Raw genomic sequence first — 19,718 nt, 5'->3', positions numbered from 1 at the left:
CGGTCCACTCAAGCAACATACTAGACAAAGTTAATCATTTACTAGGATAAGAATGTCCACCAGCATGATGAGTAAGCCTAGAAGCATCCAACCAGCCATGTAAGAGCACTCGCAAATCAAGGCCGGGGCAGTTGAAGGCTTTATAAAGTGTTCTCATCAAAGCCCTTCTTATCATGTCAGGAGCCTCTAAAAACACTTCTACTTCTGGTCTGACTGCTCTTCATATTGATTAGCAACTAAACGGTGAGCCAACAGTCCCATTCTTGTAGGCATCCGCAATTCCTTTAATCGTCACGTACGTTCCCGCAACACAAATGAACGCCCCCGCCGCGAAAGTCGTCATGGTCAATAGCGTCTGAAACCATTTCCGCCTCCAGGTCCTGACCCCATCACCATCATGGTAGCTATCATGTAGCCAGAACGCACCCGCAATGCCATATGTATACCAACTTGCAAACAAGCTCGCCGCGATCCCAATCAGGTAGTTGAAAATCGGCACACCGACCGCCAAAACAAATGCGGCGCCGTTCATTATCAGGATGAGAAGGAACCACACTGACCACCCGACGAATGTGTGGTCGTGCAGATGCCTGCTGTTTCTGAAAAACCGCACAAACAGGAGTTTGCTAGCCGTATGTGCGTACAAGCTCCCCGCGATCAGGAGATTCGGTATCGCAATCCCATACGCCGCTTTCATCCACTTCGTCTCCAGACTACTGAATGCGGGCGATGCAACGTTATCTCCAACGTACACGTATACCACAACGGCGAAGACCGCATAGAAGGTCGTAGCGAAGCCCTGGAGCGTGTACGCCGCCTTCATCGCATCCTGCGGCCGCTTCATCTCCGACACCAGGATGAAGAACATGAAGTGCCCCGCATACGCAAACACGGGATTCGTAATCGACACGAATGCGACGTAGAAATTCGAGCTCTTCACCGCACTCAGCTCGCGGCCAGGCGTTGGGTGCACGCCCGTACCAACCATGCCGACGATGCCCGCGACCAGGATCGACAGCACGCTGGGGATGCTGAGCCAGGACAGGCGGTCCAGCGTGCGCGGGAAGCTGCACAGCAGCGTCGGGATCGCGAAGATGCCTGTGTATAGCATCAGGCACAGCTTGTTGTCGCTCAGTGCGCCTAGCGCGATCTGGCCTGCTAGCAGCTGCCCGCCGGTTGCGAAGACCGCGAAGACAATGGTGCCGAAGGCGAGCAGCTCGCGCCCGAAAGGGCCAAAGAGGATCAGGCCGGCATCGCCCATGTTGTGCACTTCTGGATGGCGGAGCTTGAACTGTACGAGTAGGTAGGAGGTGTAGGTTGCGAAGACGCCGAGGAAGATTATGAGGGTGAGTCCCGGGACGATGCCGACGATGGCGAGGGAGGAGGGGAGAGAGAGCATGCCGTTCGAGACGACCTCAGCAATCATGAGGATAGCGACGAGCTCCCAAGAGAGGGTTTTGTATTTGATCTGTGGAACGGGGAGTGTGAGTGATTGCTCATGATCTCTAGACACAGATAGGAATATACCCTGGGGTGAAAAAGAGATGTTAAACATATTAAGGCGAAATCTTGGAAGGTTGAATAACCCCAGTATCTAGTCTCCAACTGAGGTCCCAAGACCCAGCAATCCTCGTTGTAACAACATTCGAAGCTCTTCTGAGCTCTTATATCACCTGGCTTGACAAAACCACGCAAAATCTTCCATAGAAGTAGCAACGAATACAACTCAATTGAACCAAATAAAGCTCTCCACCCACCTGATGTCCCTCCTCTCTACCAAACACATCGACATCATCATAATACGCCGCCGGTGCCCCGTTCTCCTCCCTCGCGTATGCAGGCACATCCGTAGGATACTTCTCCTTCATTGTCGTCCCAAAATAACCAAATGAGCCTCCCTAAGTAGCTGTCGTCAAATACCAAATTCCAGTATCTTCCCACAGGAGGCGAGCGGGGAATTCACCAGGTGAAATAAATAAAGCACCTGTAGCCGGCGATTACCAGCATCCACGATGCTGATTTACATAATAGCTGTTAATCGCCTGGCTTTCTGCTGGGGGAGCAGAGCTCGTTGAGGAAATAGATAGCGCCGCCTATCACCGCGGAATATTTTGGAGCTGCCCCTTGTAGGTAGCGGTGGCGCTAGGCACGATTAGGCAGGTGCGAAGGACGAAGGGACAGGCTGCGGGTTGGCGGTGCTTATTTTGATGTGCTGGGTTTGGGTTTTGGAATACGAGTGTTTGGTGATGCTCTATGAAAGGGCATTGCTTGAGTGTAAAGGTTCTTCGCTGTCTATGAAACGAATATGTTATCCCATCGTATGGACTATAATCTTTCCAAACCATCTTTAGCGATCTCTTGGAGGGCTTTTACCTATGGCATAAATAATATCTTCTAGTGAAGTCAGTTGTCATCTAAGAATCTAGAACTCCAAAGCCCCTGAATTATATGCAACCTATTTTACTCTTCAATACAATCTGTCACAGGGAACGCAAAGGCCAAGTACGCTAGGAGGCAGGAATAATGCATATGGACACTCAATGTCATAACCTAACACTCGTCTACCCAATAACGCAGAGGCGTAACAGCGGATAGTAATCCCCCATTCTCAAAACCATCCCTCTCCTTACAGATGCAGCAAACCAAACGAACAAAACCCAAAAGCCACCATGAACGCCATCCCAGAATTTTACAGCCAAACGATATCTCGATCCAACGCACAGTAAGAATAACCCTGCTCAAATCTCCTGTAGATAGTTAGCTGGCACGCTCTTGACCAGCCCGCCTTTCTCGACGTCTGCCCAGCCGTCACCGGCCTCCATGTTGATCAGTACGAAGCGCTCGCCCTCGGCCATGCTATGCTCGGCGTCGCTCTGCGCCTTGTAGTCGTACAGGGCCTCAACGTATTTCAGTTTCTTGGCGCCGCGCTTGGGCGCCACGGCGGGGCCCTTTTTCTTGCCTGGCGCGCTGATGCTGCCGCTGAGCGAGACTGAAGACGCAGAGTAGGTGGACCCCGGGCGGTTAGAGGGGGGTGGTGTTAGCGACAGGATTTCAACGTAGGCGGCCGGGACGAGACCTTCTTTGGAACCGGCGCGGATTTTGATCCAGCCTGAGCCGTCTTTAGATAGTCAGTATTGGTGATAAATGGTGAAGGTGCGTTGGGGAACTCACCATCAGGCTCGAGAACAGACACATCCCTTCCTTCGGGCACGGTGAGCTCGCCTTCTCCGTTCTGCTGGTATGCATATAGCATTTTGCCTTTCTGCTCTGTGGACTTTGGCAATCCAGAGCTGCTGGCTAGATCCCCGCCGTCGTCTTTGATGTACTGCGCCGGAGGCGGCGCAACGATCCGATTTCTCCGAGCAGCTACTGGTGGTGGCGCGACTTTATTTGCCTTCTCAGGCGGATTCTCTTCTGTAGGCGACATGCCACCAGATATTGATCGATGCGCTGTTGCTGAATATCCTGAGCTGAGCGTGTTCATGGAATTTATCGTATCGCTTCTGCTTATCCGTGGCAGTTCTGACTGAGAGTCCGAAGGTGTGCCGTTAACAGAGTGAGCAGCATGAGCAGCATCTTGCCGCTCTGTTTTGAGCTTCTTCTTCTCTTCCTTGGTTTGCTCGCCTGGGCAATCTGCTGGGACCTTCATCTCGCACTTGCTGTGGCAAGTGTACCCGCAATCTCTGCAGTCAAAGCCTTTCGCTGAGAGACCCCATATCCGCTCACCGCAAAGGTCGCAATTAGTGGGAATCTTGAACGTCTGGGACTTAAAGTTATGCTGGCTGGCACCGATGCTAACATCGCCTACCACAGAGGTGATTGTAGACACTTCCACCTCTGCGGTTACTTTCTGTCTCTCGACTTCGTGCATGCTCTCCTGTAGGGCAAAGAGGGCACGGACGACTTCAACTTCGTCCCTCTTATCTTTACCGTCACGTATGCTCTGTCTTATTTTCTTCGCATTTTCTACTTCTCTCCGCTTCTTGTCAAGCTCGCGCCTATATTCTCCTAGCTGACCTTTGCTTTTGGTAAGAACGTTACGGAGGAAAACTTTAGCAGCATCATCCGTAGCAACATTGCCATCGTCTAGCCAAACAGGGCTTGGCTCGAATTGGAAGTCTGCGGGGTCTTGCCAGGCTCCGGCGTTGTGCCTCACGAACATCATGGAGTCCAGTAGAGGGTTGTTTCTGGGTATCTCTGAAGAAAGATGTTTGAGGTAGTCCATACTCCGTGATAACGTCTGGGTTTCAATTTGAGCAGCCAAAGACCATATAGAGTTTAATTTGGCGACGCGGGTTTCCGAAAGGTCCTGAAGGCTCTGTATATTATATTAATACATCAAGATTCGTACCAAACTGCAGGGTCCGAATGTCTTACTTCGAGAAGCTCGGGCACATACTCGTGGTAATACATCGCCTTTTGCTTATTTGTAACATTAATGGTAATCACGTATGTATTCTGTTCACTGTTAATTTGATATTGCCAGAAGTCAGGGACGTGCCTACTTTGACGTTCCGCATCTCCAATTGCTGTTGTTCGAACGCATTCCGTGCTTTTTGCTTTCCGTGGTCGAAGGAACCGTCGATTTTCTTCCGGCGATTCTCAACCTCCTGACACACGTTGTCGTATTTCCCCTTCATTTTCCTTAAGTCCCCATATGTACTATCCCGCTCCTTCTCGAGTTTTCCCGCATATTCTACATGGTACTTCCGTAGCTCCTCGTATCGGGCTGCAAGGTTTTTCAGGGGGTCGGCGAGGTTGGCAATGAGTTGCCCGGCAAACTGATCATGTTCTGCGGCTCTCGATTCAAGCGTAGTGAGTTGTACACCCCATGTAGTCATAGACGCGCTGGAACCCAAATATTTTGTCAACAGCAGCGCCTCAGTCAGGGTGCGTCTATTGATCCTACCTCTCTAGGGAGCCGGGGGTGACCGTCGGTGTATCTCCGACGCTCAGGCTGCTAGACTTCCTGGCCTTCTTTTCAAAGTATTTCTTAGCCAATGCGCTCAGCTTCCCGGCATACTCTTTCTCTATAGTGCTTCTTTCCCGGTAAAATTGTTGTATGTCATCAAGCCACGCAATGCCGTTGGACACCTACACAGGGCCCCATTAGCGATTTTGAACACGTACCAAAGTAAATGGAAGTGTGGCGGAGTCGCGCCGTGTTTTCCACAGGAAAAAAATAGTAAGGGGTCGTACCCAGGCGTTGACGGGCTTGAATCTATCCTGGTAATTCCACCGTGTCAGTTGAGGCTCTAAACACACTCGGAGTCTTGCGCACCTTCAGTTCGGCTCCAAATTGAGGAGCAATGTCAATCTCCATAACTTAGGCTGCGCAAGGGAAGAAGAAGCCGGTGAAAGCGCAGTTTCCACTGTATACATGTCCAAATATCGAAGCGCGGTGGGAATAACTTCGCTGAAGGTTGCGGTGGAGGATCCTCGTTCAAGTGTGCCCGGATTGGTGGGGGTTGAGGCATTGCGCCAGGCTGCAAGGCTACCCTGCGCCCCGCCAAACGCTAGAAGGTGAAGACTGCAGTCCATTTCGTATCGAGCCATCCACAGCTATTGTCACTCTAGCCCTGTGACACCGTACTCTCATTCACGCGCTGTTTTCTTCCATTTCCCGCCACTGTTCGCTTGATCCCAAACTTCCATGGCCGCCTAAACCGACACCACAGCTTCTTTGTCTTCAAAAACACAGCTACGTCAAGCTTGCCTCAGCCTCAACTTCTCCAAACGCACACTGCCTAGAAATACGTCCCGCCCTGCACGACTACCATAAGCTCTACCTAAAATATGGCGTCTGACGCCCCAGCGCAAGCTCCTACTGGAGCGGGCTCTCTCGAAAGCCGCATCACAATGCCTTCCAGAGACCAGACACCTGAAGCTTCTTCAGCCGCTACGAATGAGGGAGATGCCAATGCGCAGGTCGACGGCGGCATACCAAGTGGGGATGGCCCTAATCTTCGCGAGCCGGAATGGGATGTTGAGGTCAAGCTGGCCGATCTACAGGCTGACCCAAATAACCCGCTCTTTTCTGCCAAATCATTCGAAGAGCTCCAACTGTATTTTAGCTCTCCGCACCCTGGTAGTGTGTGGGCTCGTGCTGACATGTCTGTTCAACAGGAAACCGGAGGTGTTGAAAGGAATTCTGGAAATGAATTTTCGAAAGCCGTCAAAGATTCAAGAGCGAGCCCTTCCGCTACTCCTCGCAGACCCACCTCAAAATATGATCGCACAGTCTCAGTCAGGTACTGGAAAAACTGCCGCATTCTCCCTCAATATGCTGTCGCGGGTCGATTTGAGCAATCCTAACCCCCAAACCCTGGTACTCGCGCCCAGCAGAGAACTTGCCCGACAGATATTGGGCGTGGTAGCGCACATGGGACAATTCATGGAGGGCTTGAAAGTGATAGCGGCTATCCCAGATCCCACCCAGAGGAACAGGAAGTTTGACGGCCATATCATTGTTGGCACGCCAGGGACAGTGCTGGACATGATTAGGAGGAGATCGATTGAATCAAGGCACATGAAGATACTCGTTTTGGACGAGGCCGACAATATGCTTGACCAGCAAGGATTGGGTGATCAATGCAAGCGCGTAAAAACGTAAGTATTCACGAGCTCGGACATGAAGAGTGCTATGCTAATTTTATCGCAGGATGCTACCTAAAAACATCCAGACCATCCTCTTCTCTGCCACATTTCCAGACGAAGTTATTGCATACGCCAAGAGCTTCGCGCCAAACTCGAATCAAATCACTCTCAGGCACGAAGAACTCACGGTCGACGGTATTAAGCAGCTCTATCTGGACTGCGACGGCCTCCAGGACAAATTCAGTGTGCTGCTCAAATTCTACGGTCTCATGACGACTGCATCATCCATCATTTTCGTTCGAGTATGTTTCGGTTTATTAGTACTGGAGGCGGACGTATACTAATTGGGTACAGACGCGTGCAACTGCAGCCGAACTCGAGCGTCGTATGGTTGCAGAGGGGCACTCAGTTGCTCAATTGAGTGGGGGATTAGAAGGAGCGGAGCGCGACAGTATTATCGACAAATTCCGAAGCGGACAAGCTAAGGTGCTCATCACCACTAACGTGCTCGCGCGGGGGATTGACGTTCAATCGGTTACTATGGTTATCAACTACGTATGTCGAAGATTTCTCGTGTGTGCAATACAATACTGATGCACGAATTAAGGATATCCCCGTAACAGCGGATGGGCGAGCAGATCCGGAAACATATCTCCACCGCATTGGTCGCACTGGTCGATTTGGTCGCGTGGGAGTTGCACTCAGCTTCGTTCACGATCGTGACAGCTGGCAGAGGCTGAACGACATAGCGACGTTCTTCAAGTCGGATCTGATCAATGTGGATACGAAGGACTGGGATGCGGTGGAGAGTATGATCAAGAAGATCATCAAGAGCTCGCGAGCTGGAAAGGAGACGAAGGAAATGCAGGGAATGGACGTGGACGGAACGGCTGAAGCCTGAGGAGCTGGAGGTTTTAGTATGAAAGAGATTTTTTGGCATTGGCGTTGAGCGCTGGCGTTGTTCAAGCGGGTACTTTTGCTGTTTTGAAGGAAGTTTCGAGTGGTCAGACGACAGCGGAAGGCCAGGGTCTATCCCCAGAACTGCAGTTAAGGACCCCTCTTGTCAAACCTCGACTGATCGCGGAGCCTGCAGTCCGAAAATCGCAGCGATTTTTTTGATTGCGAGCAGGCGAAAACCGTAGAGCCGGATAGATAAAGTGCAAATCAGATCTCACCTAATCTCAACTGGAGACCTTTATCGCATCCTCCGGCACCTTTCCCCCCACGCCCGCTCAAGCACATCATCTTCTACCAACGAGACGCTTCGACCGCCTCGTGTGACGACTCACCGTAAAAGGTAGGCTCATAAATCCCACCATCAGCCCTCAGCCCCCAAGCCTAAATCACGTCAATCGCGTCAATCTCGTCAATCTCGTCAATCTGGTCCAAGATCACGAAAACCTTCCTATTGCCGCTATCACCGTCGGCACCGTCATTCTCAAAATTTTCCCATTCGCGGCGGCCATACTCTCAAAGGCGCCACGACCAGTACCACCGCCTACCTTGCTAACCAGCATGCAGCACTCAGGGATATCCTGCAAGCCACGCTTGCATAGCGACGGACCGTCTTTAATTCGCCGTCGACGAGGCTGACACACATGGCGGATGGCGCTCAGCACGAAGGCCCGGGAGATGATGTAACCGGTAGCGAGAACCATGTCGAAGAGCATGTACCCCCAACACCGCTGAAGTCGTCCGGCTCGGCCGTGTCTATATCGTCGCAGTCCTTGACGGCCGCCGATCGAGCTCGCAAAAGGGACTCGACTGCCTCCAGCAAAGACCGTGGACCGGCCTCAGCGGGTCACGCGAGCGAGCAGCCCGGCTCGCTCCCCCAGCCCTCCGCATGTTTTTCTCCTTCTCAATTGCAATTGCGGCCACAATCGCTACCCCAGTCCGTTGATTCTCACCCCCTCTTGTCGCCCTTCCTCGTCCGCTCCCGCAGCGTCTCGTTCTCCTCCCCTCCGCCCGCGCAAATGGAGCGGCGCCGCTCGCGCCACGCCTCGGAGCACGGGGCCGGCAGCAGTGCGGATGAGACGGTGCCGATCATAAGCCGTGAGCGGGACGACCGCAAGAACTACCAGTCCATCTCGCCGTCGATAACGGCGAGGACGAGTGGGGTGGCTGGCAGTAACAACGGTGCAGTGGTGGAATCGATCGGGCAGGCACGAGCACGCGAGCGCGAGCAGCGCCGTGAGGCACAGCAAGCGGCTGTGGAGGCCGAGGCCAGGGAGCACAAGTGGTGGAAGAAGGTCGTGGAGAAGTACGGGAGTATGGAGTTGGAGAATAAGGGAGCTGTGGCTAGGGACCATTTGGCGTTAGGTAGGGCGATTTTTCTCATATCTTCCATATCTATCTTCAGACCCCATGTTCCGCCTCCCACCCACCCCGATTCCGCCAATTGATACAATTTCGGTTCATAAGTTCTTCTAAATACGCTTTCCCCCTCTCTACGACTCTCAATTGGGCAGTAGGAATACTCGCTGACTTCCCACCCACCCGCAGAACGTACCTTTCTGGCCTGGCTCCGCACCTCGCTCTCCTTCGCCAGCATCGGCATCGCGATAACGCAGCTCTTCCGGCTGAACACGACCATCGCGTCCTCGGACCCGGCGCTCATCAACTCGCCGCAAGCCCGCCTCCGCCACGCCGGCAAGCCGCTTGGCGCCACCTTCATCGCCATCTCCATCCTTATCCTCTTCATCGGCTTCCACCGCTTCTTTGAGAGCCAGCACTACGTTATCAGAGGCAAGTTCCCTGCGTCGAGAGGCAGCATCCTGATTGTGGCTACGGTGGCCGGCGGGCTGATTGTCGTGAGTTTGGTCATCGTGCTGGCGATTGCGCCGGGGGCGTTTGAGAAGTAGGAAATTAGGAGGAGGAAGAATAAGAAGAGGAGCATGTGAAGCGGTAATCTGCTGCTGGGGTACACAGAGGCNCATGGTGTTTACTGGCGGTTAGGACACTGCGTTTAAGAAGAGTGGATCCAGAACGAGTGCAAAATTCCGAGTGGAATGATAAAATGGGATAATTGGTGTGCCTTTTTGGCGTTTGCATTATTGGCGTTCCGGTGGGATTTTACGGGCATTTGTGCGTTTCCTGTGGATATGAATGCTGGATGGTCGGAGTAGTGGGTTTATTTGTCCACTCAATTCAATATGAAGCTCTCTGTATGTATGGACGACTTCACGAAGTTTGGACTTGATGCTAGAATTGTGAGTTTAAGTAATTTTTAATCCCTTCACTTGAGTGCCGAGTGCCTCCGATGCTCTGAAAGTGTCGCGTGATTAATTGTCCAAAGGAGCGAACAGTCTAGGCCATTTGAGGAGTTTATGGATGCCTTAGGATTTTAAGTAGGCTTTAACTAGACTAGGTGCAACAGACGAGAAACTGTTCACACCTCTATAGTGTAGTCTAAACTTTCCCAACAAGCCGAAAGACTAAAAACCTGTGGATATTGTAAGGTTCCGTTGTATAGCCTTATAAGGAGCCAAAAGGTCCAGGAACTCCAGTCAATATCAGCAAGATAACAGCCGTCAGAGCCCTATATCACCACACAGAAGCGGTCTTTAATGGTAAAGATCCCTAGTTGCATTTCGTAATTCGAGCGCCAAGCTCTTTGGCAAATTCTATGTGTTACAGAAACGCTCCACAGGATATTAAGCCCGGGCCGGAAGCAACAGAAAAAGAACGCCGCCCAATGGTAAGGTACAAGCACAAAAAAATACGAGAACCTAGAAAAGTGAAGAGAAAGAGTTATAAATTTAAAAGGCTTATTCGTTGTAATGGTATACCTAAAACAACATCGTTTGTTAGCTAGAGACTTCTCCAGGTCATGCAGAATGGACAGTGATGGAACGAGAGGTGAAGAATCAGTGGACACTCACAAGATAATTCGGCAAACCCCATGCCTTCCAACCCAAACGACTCGCCATCTTGGCAAAGCCTTCAGTCTCAATTAGATGATAGAAGGCGAACGGCGGGAACATGGCACCGTCCCGATGAACTTCGGCCTTCACTAACAGCGTTGCACCACCCACTCCGTCCAGCTGCACCTCGGTGTTCGGGTCTGCCGACTTACCGTACATCATAGCCATCAGACTTCTGTAAGTGGGCATCTCGGCATAGCCCTCGACCAGGATATCGTCGTTGCTCATTTTCGAACCGAGTTCCCTAGCAGTCGGGCTGTCGATCCAGTTGTTGTAGTCGTAGGGCCGAATGTCCTTGGATTTTGTCTCAGCATTGTAGTAGCGCTGGAAGCAGTTCGGCGCTACGATAGGCTTGTTGTGCGCGGCGAGGTCTTGGATGAGCGATGGCGGCGTCTCTACGACGTCCGAGTCCATCCAGAGGACCCAGGACGTGGCCGGGCCCATAGTAGTAAATAGCAGCGAGTTACGTGCTTTGGCCATGGCGGCACGGCGCGCTTTTTGGTTTTCCATCTTGTGCCGTTCCGCTTCGGTTTGGGTTTGCAGCGGTGATTCAGTGTCCTGTCGGAGAATGGTGATGCTGGCGAACCGCTTCTTCTGCGACCCGGATTGGGTTTTGGCAACCTGAGCCTGGAGCTCAGCGGTTGCGATATTGCCTTCTTTTGTTTTAGGGAGTATGAAACCAAGGGAGATGAGCTCATGGGGGTAGGAGAGACGTAGGAGGTTATCCCAGTATTCCTGGTAGAAGCGCGCGAGGGGAGTGAGAATCAGGACGGTCTCGCGGTTCATGATAGGGTCGCTCGAAGTTGTTAAATTATTCATATAGTAATGTACCACAGGGGGAGGAGGTGCTCGTTCATTGGATTTCGATTTTCTAAAAGGAAGGGACGGCGGGGAGAGGACATTTGAAGCAGTGCCTTTAGATTCCTCGGAGGTTGAAGAGGAGGCATCGGAGGGCGAGGAGAAGATGAAGTAGAGGAAGCCGATGATGAGAAGGGCGGCGAGGGCTATCGTAATGGGATTCGTGCGTCGTAACGAGCGTGTAGGCATTTTTAGGGAGGGCTAGGCCAATTCTCTCCCAGAGCCCTTCAAAACCAATCGATTAAACTTGATATGTCTGTTGCATGAGAGGGCAGACAGTTCTGAGGTGGGAACACAGGGCCCTTATGCGAGGTTAGAGAAGGTTTGAGTACGGGAGTCGGTGGTGGTGCGGACAGCGACGGTGAAATGTGGCCAAGCCGAAGGCAGCTGAGACAAGTTAAAGGCTGGAGCGTCGCCGCGACGCAAAATTGAGAGCCAGCTCGTCGGGCTTGCAGACGAGGTTGGGGAGGAGAGGGAAGCAAGAAGGCGGCTGCTTCTCCTTCACCGTTCCACGCCCGAAAAAAGGTTTTGTCGTGCTAATGGCGACGTTTGAGCTGGACTTTCGGGACGGCTAGCTACAGTCGCTTCAGAAAAGGATGATCAAATATCAGAAACTATGATCAACCACATAAATTTGCCGAATCCTCACTTTTTTGAATAACTTTTCTGTGCCACGCATGCCACCACCCACCCTCTATAGGATTTACTTAATGTACGGGCTTATTGATGGCATGGCAAACAGTTTAGAAGACTTTAGGACGGATTGGCGACGTAATGCTGCAGAGGCCTTGCTTGACGTCTCAATTAGTGAGCACTCTATATAGATACAATAGACGTTGTCCTTCATCTAGATATATTGTAAATACTACCGCTTAATTCCTGCCCGTGAGAAATGGCCTTTTGCCCTCTTATCAAATCCTTGTTGCTCCACCGCGTAGTTTAAAAACTCGCCAAAGTTATTCCATAGTTTGGCTTCAAATCGATGAGTACGCAGCCACTGCTTCAAGTCGTGAAAAGAAGTATCAACCGGATTAAAATCGGGTGAATAAGGAGGAAGATATTCAAGCTTAACACCGACAGCGTCGCAGGCGCGTTGAATTTCCTCGTTGCGATGAATTGACGCATTATCCATTACCAGAACTGAATGAGGCAGTGGGTAAGGCTGCATATGATTAAGAACTTGGTTCTTTATCCACTGAATAAACATTGGCCCGTCAACAGCGCCCTGGTGTATCAACCAGCCAGGCAAATAGCCCTGCCAGATGTACGCTGGCAGCAAGCTCCATCTTTTAGATCTCTCCAATTCCGACATTCCCTCAACAGGCTCGTTGACTGGCGCCCATCCATACTTCCTATCCATTGTCTTCTTGTTGCAAGCTGATTCATCGACAAAGACAAATTGGTCGCGCCTATAGCCACAGATTCGAATAGTCCAGTCGTCCCTTAAGCTCGGGTTACGCTGTTGCGCAATCATCCTCATAACCTTTCTACTCCATCCTCTTCGCTTTAATCCAGCCGACAGCGTGCTCCGTGCCACTATTATATTATATTCGTCGTATAGAAACCAGAGCATCTCTTCAAAATAGGCGTCTGGGCTGTCTGAGAGGTATTCAAGGAGGCCCTAATTAAGGTATGCGTTAACAAAATCAACATCAACATCACCGCCTAACGTCGTACATCTAGAGCTTCATCTGTAAGCAGCAGTGGCCTGCCATTCGCCTTAATCGGTGCATCAATCTGGCCATACTTCTTCAAATTCACCCTCCAGCGTCGAAGAGTAGATCGAGGAACGCCGGTCTTGTCTTCTATATGGAAATCGTCGCGGCCGATATCAATTAGAGCTTGTACGATCGACTTCTGTTCGATCGACCAGGCGGGATTGCCCATAGCTTCAAATATAAGGTGATGGGTGGTGTCATACGTGAGTACAGAAAAGTTGTTCAAAAGGTGAGGATTCAGGGAGCTTCTTCTGCGGAAGGCCTCACTTACATAATAGTGCTCGCGCGGGCCACCGGAGCAAGACTACGCGTGCCCTATATACACCCTCTCATCAATTCCGGTGGTTAGCGCAGCCACGTCTGCACGGCCTTTTTGTAGGGGAAGTTTTGGTATTTTTCCTGTTTAAGGGAAAGTTAATAAAACACGCTAACCACCGGAATTGACGAGAGGGTGTAGAATTCAACCATTGACTCAATTTGCCTGTAGTATCTGCAAGACACCATTCTGCAGGAACGATGCCTGCCGGCAGCCTCATATTGAGCGACTTAACTCCAAAGGATAAGCTTGCATAGAGATTTTGTATAAGAATTAAGCAATATCAAAGGTTTCAAATATCTGAGCATGAAACCCAAGTCGACGGGTTAGGGGATACTAAATATCGGAGAACGCGCTTTACACGTCCATCTCTTTACCGCGCATCGTCAAAAAAAGAAGTTCTTTAAATACATAAGATCTAGTTTATATACAGATTCTATTCTACATTACTCACTCGTGTATTTCTATAGGTACGCCGGGTTCCTTAATAAACTCCTTTAACGCCCTATTACCACGCCTCACCAGCGGCTTAATTAAGCTTTAATAGCCACTAGTTCATCAACTTCTCTCGCATATTAGGCTCCAATTAAGCAGCCTTCTCAATCTAGTAGAACCAATCCTTAATGTTTTCTAAAGCCTCCCTTATCTTAAGCCGCGTTCGCTAAGGAGCGAAAGGATTATCATTAATGTCCTTAGCAATATACTCCTTACTATCGCTGTAGAATGTTTTAAAACTACAGTCCTCCCACATACACTTTATCATTACTCAAGATGTAACGGCAAGGAAGTTAATACTATCGGTAGAAGCTGCATATACAAGTAACCTCATCTAGAAGATCCCTACCATCATCATCATCGTCGCATTCCTTTGCCTTCTGTTCTGCGATTTTAAGTTCATTAATATTAATATCTGCACAGGACACAGGGGTAGTGTATGACTATGGGGTATCGCTTTAATCGAAAAGCAAAGGTCTATGACACGAGCGAGTGTATCGTAAGCCCTTACAGTAACCTTAGTATGCTTAATGCAGCCGGTAATGGAGAGCGTATGAAGTAGTCCTCTCGCATCAATGTGTTATTAAAATCCAGCTTCTTTTGGCGCGACTAAAAGTTATTATATGGCCAGCGCTCCTGCCAATCCTCCCACGTCATTTTAATCTCCTCGGTAATTAAAAACAAGGCTATCCGCCATCCTTTATATTAGGGGGTTGTGGAGGAGTACATAGGCGGCAGTCGATGCAGGAAGATCTAGAGGAGATCTTTTGGTTTTAGTGAGCGCGACTTGGAGGCACGGACGGGCAGATGAGGGGGAGCACGATCCCCATTATTTAGGCCTCGTTTGGTAACTTTTTTCCACCTGTGAGATTCCACCGTTTCGACCACCAAAAATTCGAAATGGAACGAACAGGTCAAAAATTGAACAGGTTTGGGCCTTCCGTTTGGTAGATCAACCTGTTCGAATAGCTTGGCAGCTGAAATTAAGGCTCGAAACGGCCGTTTCGACCTTATCGCGTCTACCGCGATTCTGCGACCTAAAGTAGTATAGAGTGCGCGATTTCTAGATCTTGGCTGCGAAAAGGTTGTCAAATAGGTGAAAATCGAAAAGTACCTCTCCTAGGTACTTTTTAACACCTGTCCAGCCGTTTCGACGTTGATTTAGCCCATCTGTGCGCTATCCTATGAAGTTTTTAACCGTGTATATTAAGCACGTGATTGCGATCAACCTCTACCTTATATACGATGAACCCGCCTATTGCCGTCACTGTATCTACAGGCCTATATGCCCTATTAATACTATTCTATATACTTATAGAGTGCGCTAAGCAACTTCCTAGCAGTGGTGGACGGCGTTAGCAGCTTATTAATCCTCTGTGTGGTAAAAGGAAGACGATTAAGTTATTATATGGGCCTCCGTAGGTAATTAAGACGGTAACACGGCTTAATTAATAGTTGTTTAAATTGCTACTGGATTAGCTTATAAATAAATATAATCTATACCCGTAGGAAGGCCTCTCTACTGCTTAAAAGTTAATAATATTTATATCGATTTGTGGTGGAGGACTTAGTATGCGATATATAGCCTATAAGTAGCAGCACTTAACGCATACAATAAGCCTGTAAGTAATTAATATTTAAAGTAGTAGAGGACTAGAACTTACTAATATTAGCATATTTTATAAAGTTCTTAATGCATGCTATAAGCCATATAAGGATATTATCGTCCTTCCTAATAAAATAACGCCTAATTAAGTTAAATCTAATAATAAGACATGGCCCTTTTTTGCTAATTGTATTAGCGCGCTTAATGGCTCGCATGTCCTAGTATTAGTTCCTTTATATAAGTAATCGGCTTAGAGGAATAGGAAGGGTTAGCTCTTATAAAATGTTCTTATAGCATGCAATTTGAATATAAACTTTGTATATATATTGCCTAAATAGGAAGGATCTATATATAATAATCGGGTGCTTAGTTGCGTAAAGGATTAAGGATTTAAAACACTACTAGGAAAATACTACCTAGCTAACACTAGGTACGCTTAAGAGGATCCTATACTATTTATACTATATTAGAAGGTTTAATATCACCTAAAGGAATAAGCTAAAGCAGCTTAGAGGCCAAAGGACAAGTATAAGCTATTTAATTTATGTTATACGCAGCTAAGGAATGTAATTAAACGGGCGTTTAGTATTCTAAAGGCGCGATTTCTTATATTTAATAAGCCCCGGAAAGGCTACTTAATTAAAACGCAGATTAAAATTATATAGGCGATAACGGCGGTTTATAACTTCTTAAACTAGATTAGGTGGAATTTATAGAACAAGGACTCTAGATATAAAAGTAGTAACGATTTAAATAAGGAAGATAAGGATATTTTAAGTAAGGATTACCGTAATATAATAGAGCGGCGTAGTAATATTACTACTATAATATAGGAGCAATATAGTGAGGTTCTGGCTACTAGAGGGCATAATATTATAATGTAGATAAAGAAATAAAGAAGTTAATATAAAGCTTTAGTAGGGTATTATTAATATCTTATATAGTAACAAATTGCCTTAAAAGGCTGTAGATATAATTAATCTATAGGTAGAGCATTTAGGGTAGTAAAATAATATGTAATACCACTAATAAAAAAGTCGTAATAGATGACTTAATTACAGCTTATCTACGCAACTAGCCTTCTCTATTAATTTAACCTAAAATCCTTATTAAACTAAGCCTCCAACTTACTACTAAGCTTAAATCCTTCCTCTACTAACCTAAATTAATTAAAAGATACCTACTGCTGCCTTATATTAGCTATAAGCTATATTATATACCCTTCCTAAGCTTTACTAGTTATAACGGCGCTATCGCACATTACCTGCCAAATTCTGCTATATTCTGCCGACCTATAATTAGCCCGCCCAAAGCTAGCGCCTTAGCAGCTTACCCTATATATTTATTTATATCGGTCCTAGCGACCCCTTTTTCCTTCTTTTTAACTTAGTATCTTTATAATATAGCATTCGTTTAAGCTTCGGTTTAGAGGCATTTATTTAAGCTATAATATTATACTAAGCTCTCCCTACCTTACCTAGAAAGGCCTTAATAATATTCCACCCTAAAGAAACTTTATCTGCAACAACGTATTAACGCGCTATACTTAGACACTAAAACAACTCTATATTACCTAGAAAGGCCTAGATAATACCCTACCTTATAAGCTAAATAGGACTAAACCTATACCCCTAAAATTAAAACTAAAGCGTATAATACTAATAAACCTTAGGAAGCTAATAATGGCACCTAAAGTAAGCTTATTTAAGAGAGCTGCCTCTACCTAAGAGGAACCTAAGATCTAATTAGGATTAGAAATTAAAGATAATAATAACGTTGTAGACGTATATAAGCGGATTCGCGCCCTTATAGCCAGCTAGGAAGCTAATTATCTTAAAGTAAAAAATATATAAGAGACCCTATAAGAGATCCTAGAAAGCCTTATAGCCCTATAAAATAGCCTAGCTTCCCCTTTTTAAAGCCCTAGCTAACCTATTTACTCTACTAAATATAATACACTAAGGAGTACGGATATAATAATAAAGTAATTAAAGTCCGTTAAGCTCCCTAATGTTACGGACGCTTTAAGTACAATGTTACAACTACTTGGGGAAGAGTTGGAAGAAGCTAGTTGGTTAATATAAGTACGGTCTAGGATGGAGCCGATAGAACTATATGACGAGGAATGGTAACCGAGGTCATATAATGTAATCTCATCAGGAATTTTTTTTTTAGGCAGGTTGTCGCAGTTTGTTGCGGTTTGCGGCAAAATGTACAAACTGTACGATCGCGGCGGTCGTATATGGTCGTTAGCGATTCGTATAAACCGTACGTTTCGCAGCAAGTTTACAGCATCTGCTAGCAAATTGCGGCAAAATGCTGAACTACAAAACTTATACTAGCATTTTGCTACCTTATAAATAAATAGCGCGTAAATTGTACAAACTGTACAAACTGTACAAACTGTACAAACTGTACAAACTGTACAAACTGTACGAACTGTACGAACTGTACGAACCGTATAAACCGTACGAACTATATAAACTGTAACTATATAAATTATAATTATATTATATAATAACCAAATTATNATATATTCCTATACATTGCTATAATATGCTTATAAATATATTTATATTATAACTATATAAAATGTAGAGCTATCTGCTTAGGCGTTAAGGGGGAAGCCTCTCGCAGAGGCTCTAAATCGTCGATTGGCCTAGTACCTGCCTGCCTGCCTGCTTGCCTGCCTGCTTGCCTGCCTACCTGCCTGCCTACCTGCCTACCTGCCTACCTGCCTGCCTGCCTGCCTGCCTATCTGTCTGTCTGTCTGTCTGTCCGTCTGTACCTACCTGCCTATGCCTACCTGTCTATACCTACCGTCTGTGCCTACCATCTGTGCCTCCTGTCTGTGCTACTGTCTATGCCTACCTGTCTGTAATTTGGGGGAGAGGTCAGCCCGATCAAAGGCTCTGCCTGATTCGATTGATCGATTGATTGTATTGATTCAAATTGTTCTCTACAGCCGTTCGCTGGCTGTACATTCAAACGGTGGTCGTCTGGGGTGCCTCCCTAGGAGGCCTTGATTCTGTTCAATTTAGCGACGGGCTGATATTAAGGCTCTAGTTCAATTCGATCGATCGATTGGATCGTTTGTGGTGTTCGCTGGCTGGTCGTTTGAACAGTTGTCGTCTGACTCTGGCGACGGTCGTCTGCTGGCTGCCGTTCTGGTGCCTCCCTAGGTAGGGAGGATGTAAGGAAGGAAGGGTAAAAAATAAGGTGGCTACCTAGGTGTATATAGGGGTATACTTGGCAGAGGCACGTGTCGAGGCTATCGGGAATATAGCGGGGACCCGATGCAGAGCTTCGTGTAGAGCCTCCGTACGCAGAGCTTCGTGTAGAGCCTCTGTACGTAGAGCTTCGTGTAGAGCTTCGTGTAGAGCCTCTGTACGTAGAGCTTCGTGTAGAGCTTTCGTGTAGAGCTTCGTGTAGAGCTTCGTGTAGAGCTTCGTGTAGAGCTTCGTGTAGAGCTTCGTGTAGAGCTTCGTGTAGAGCTTCGTGTAAAGCTTTATGTAAAGCTTCGTGCAGAGCTTCGTATAGAGCTTCGTGCGGAGCTTCATGCAGAGCTTTGTGTAGAGCTTTATGTAGAGCTTTATGTAGAGCTTTGTGCAGTTTTGTGGTATTTTTATTACAGCCAAAAATTAAGGTTTGCTTAACTGGCTTAAGTCACGATTTTAGCAATTTGCGGTAATTTGCAGCAATTCGCACAGGCTACTTATAAGTAGCTGCGTGTTTGTAGCAATTTGCACAGGCTACTTATAAGTAGCTACGTGTTTATAGTAATTTGCACAGGCTACTTATAAGTAGCTGCGTGTTTGTAGCAATTTGCATAAGCTACTTATAAGTAGCTGCGAGTTTGTAGCAAATCGCCGCAAATCGCCGCAAATCGCCAAAATCGCGACTTACGCAGGTTTTGTAGACCCCGATTTTCGCTTGCGATAACGTGCCCAAATTTTTTTTCCTGATGCTATATAATCTATATAATCTATATAATCTACATAATCCGCGATAGAGTAGATAGAGCATATGTATATTATGTATAAGAAGGATTTTATAGGAGTACGGTTGTGTATTTAAGGACCCTTAGTCCCTACCTAGATAGTTCCTTCCTTATAGTAATTCTTAGAATATAATTAGAGTTAATCTATTAGGCAACTACTCCACTAGTTATTATTACGTTATTACGTTATTAACTATTATCTTTA

General features: G+C 47.5%; 5 protein-coding genes across 5 annotated transcripts; 2 read left to right on the top strand and 3 right to left on the bottom strand.

The window, feature by feature from the left end:
• Positions 1-229: 229 nt before the first annotated feature.
• K441DRAFT_531579 (transmembrane amino acid transporter) lies at positions 230-1,868 on the bottom strand (the record flags this gene model as incomplete). The annotated part of the gene is made up of 2 exons (XM_067642211.1): positions 230-1,468; positions 1,758-1,868. 2 exons carry the CDS (start codon positions 1,866-1,868, stop codon positions 230-232), a joined length of 1,350 nt encoding a protein of 449 aa, XP_067510676.1.
• Positions 1,869-2,436: 568 nt separating this feature from the next.
• Positions 2,437-5,438, bottom strand: K441DRAFT_692028 (FCH-domain-containing protein). The gene is made up of 7 exons (XM_067652527.1): positions 5,282-5,438; positions 5,200-5,226; positions 4,910-5,094; positions 4,506-4,848; positions 4,378-4,458; positions 3,172-4,318; positions 2,437-3,118 (listed from the first exon to the last, which is right to left on the bottom strand). The coding sequence occupies exons 1-7, from the start codon at positions 5,321-5,323 to the stop codon at positions 2,739-2,741; spliced, it is 2,205 nt and encodes a 734-aa protein (XP_067510675.1). The 5' UTR covers positions 5,324-5,438; the 3' UTR covers positions 2,437-2,738.
• Positions 5,439-5,530: 92 nt separating this feature from the next.
• On the top strand, positions 5,531-6,984 carry K441DRAFT_13294 (Dbp5 helicase). The gene is made up of 3 exons (XM_067640084.1): positions 5,531-6,065; positions 6,127-6,609; positions 6,662-6,984. Exons 1-3 carry the CDS (start codon positions 5,797-5,799, stop codon positions 6,939-6,941), a joined length of 1,032 nt encoding a protein of 343 aa, XP_067510674.1. The 5' UTR covers positions 5,531-5,796; the 3' UTR covers positions 6,942-6,984.
• Positions 6,985-8,792: 1,808 nt separating this feature from the next.
• Positions 8,793-9,452, top strand: K441DRAFT_508467 (uncharacterized protein; the record flags this gene model as incomplete). The annotated part of the gene is made up of 2 exons (XM_067642069.1): positions 8,793-8,916; positions 9,100-9,452. Coding segments are annotated over 2 exons (477 nt in total), but the record flags the coding sequence as incomplete, so codon positions are not given.
• Positions 9,453-10,364: 912 nt separating this feature from the next.
• On the bottom strand, positions 10,365-11,567 carry K441DRAFT_683579 (glycosyltransferase family 62 protein; the record flags this gene model as incomplete). The annotated part of the gene is made up of 2 exons (XM_067651704.1): positions 10,365-10,385; positions 10,479-11,567. The coding sequence occupies 2 exons, from the start codon at positions 11,565-11,567 to the stop codon at positions 10,365-10,367; spliced, it is 1,110 nt and encodes a 369-aa protein (XP_067510672.1).
• Positions 11,568-19,718: the final 8,151 nt, after the last annotated feature.

This window comes from Cenococcum geophilum (assembly GCF_001692895.1).
Source record: "Cenococcum geophilum 1.58 unplaced genomic scaffold K441scaffold_1, whole genome shotgun sequence".
In the NCBI taxonomy this organism is placed as follows: domain Eukaryota; kingdom Fungi; phylum Ascomycota; class Dothideomycetes; order Gloniales; family Gloniaceae; genus Cenococcum; species Cenococcum geophilum.
This window is presented reverse-complemented; position numbering and strand designations above follow the sequence as displayed.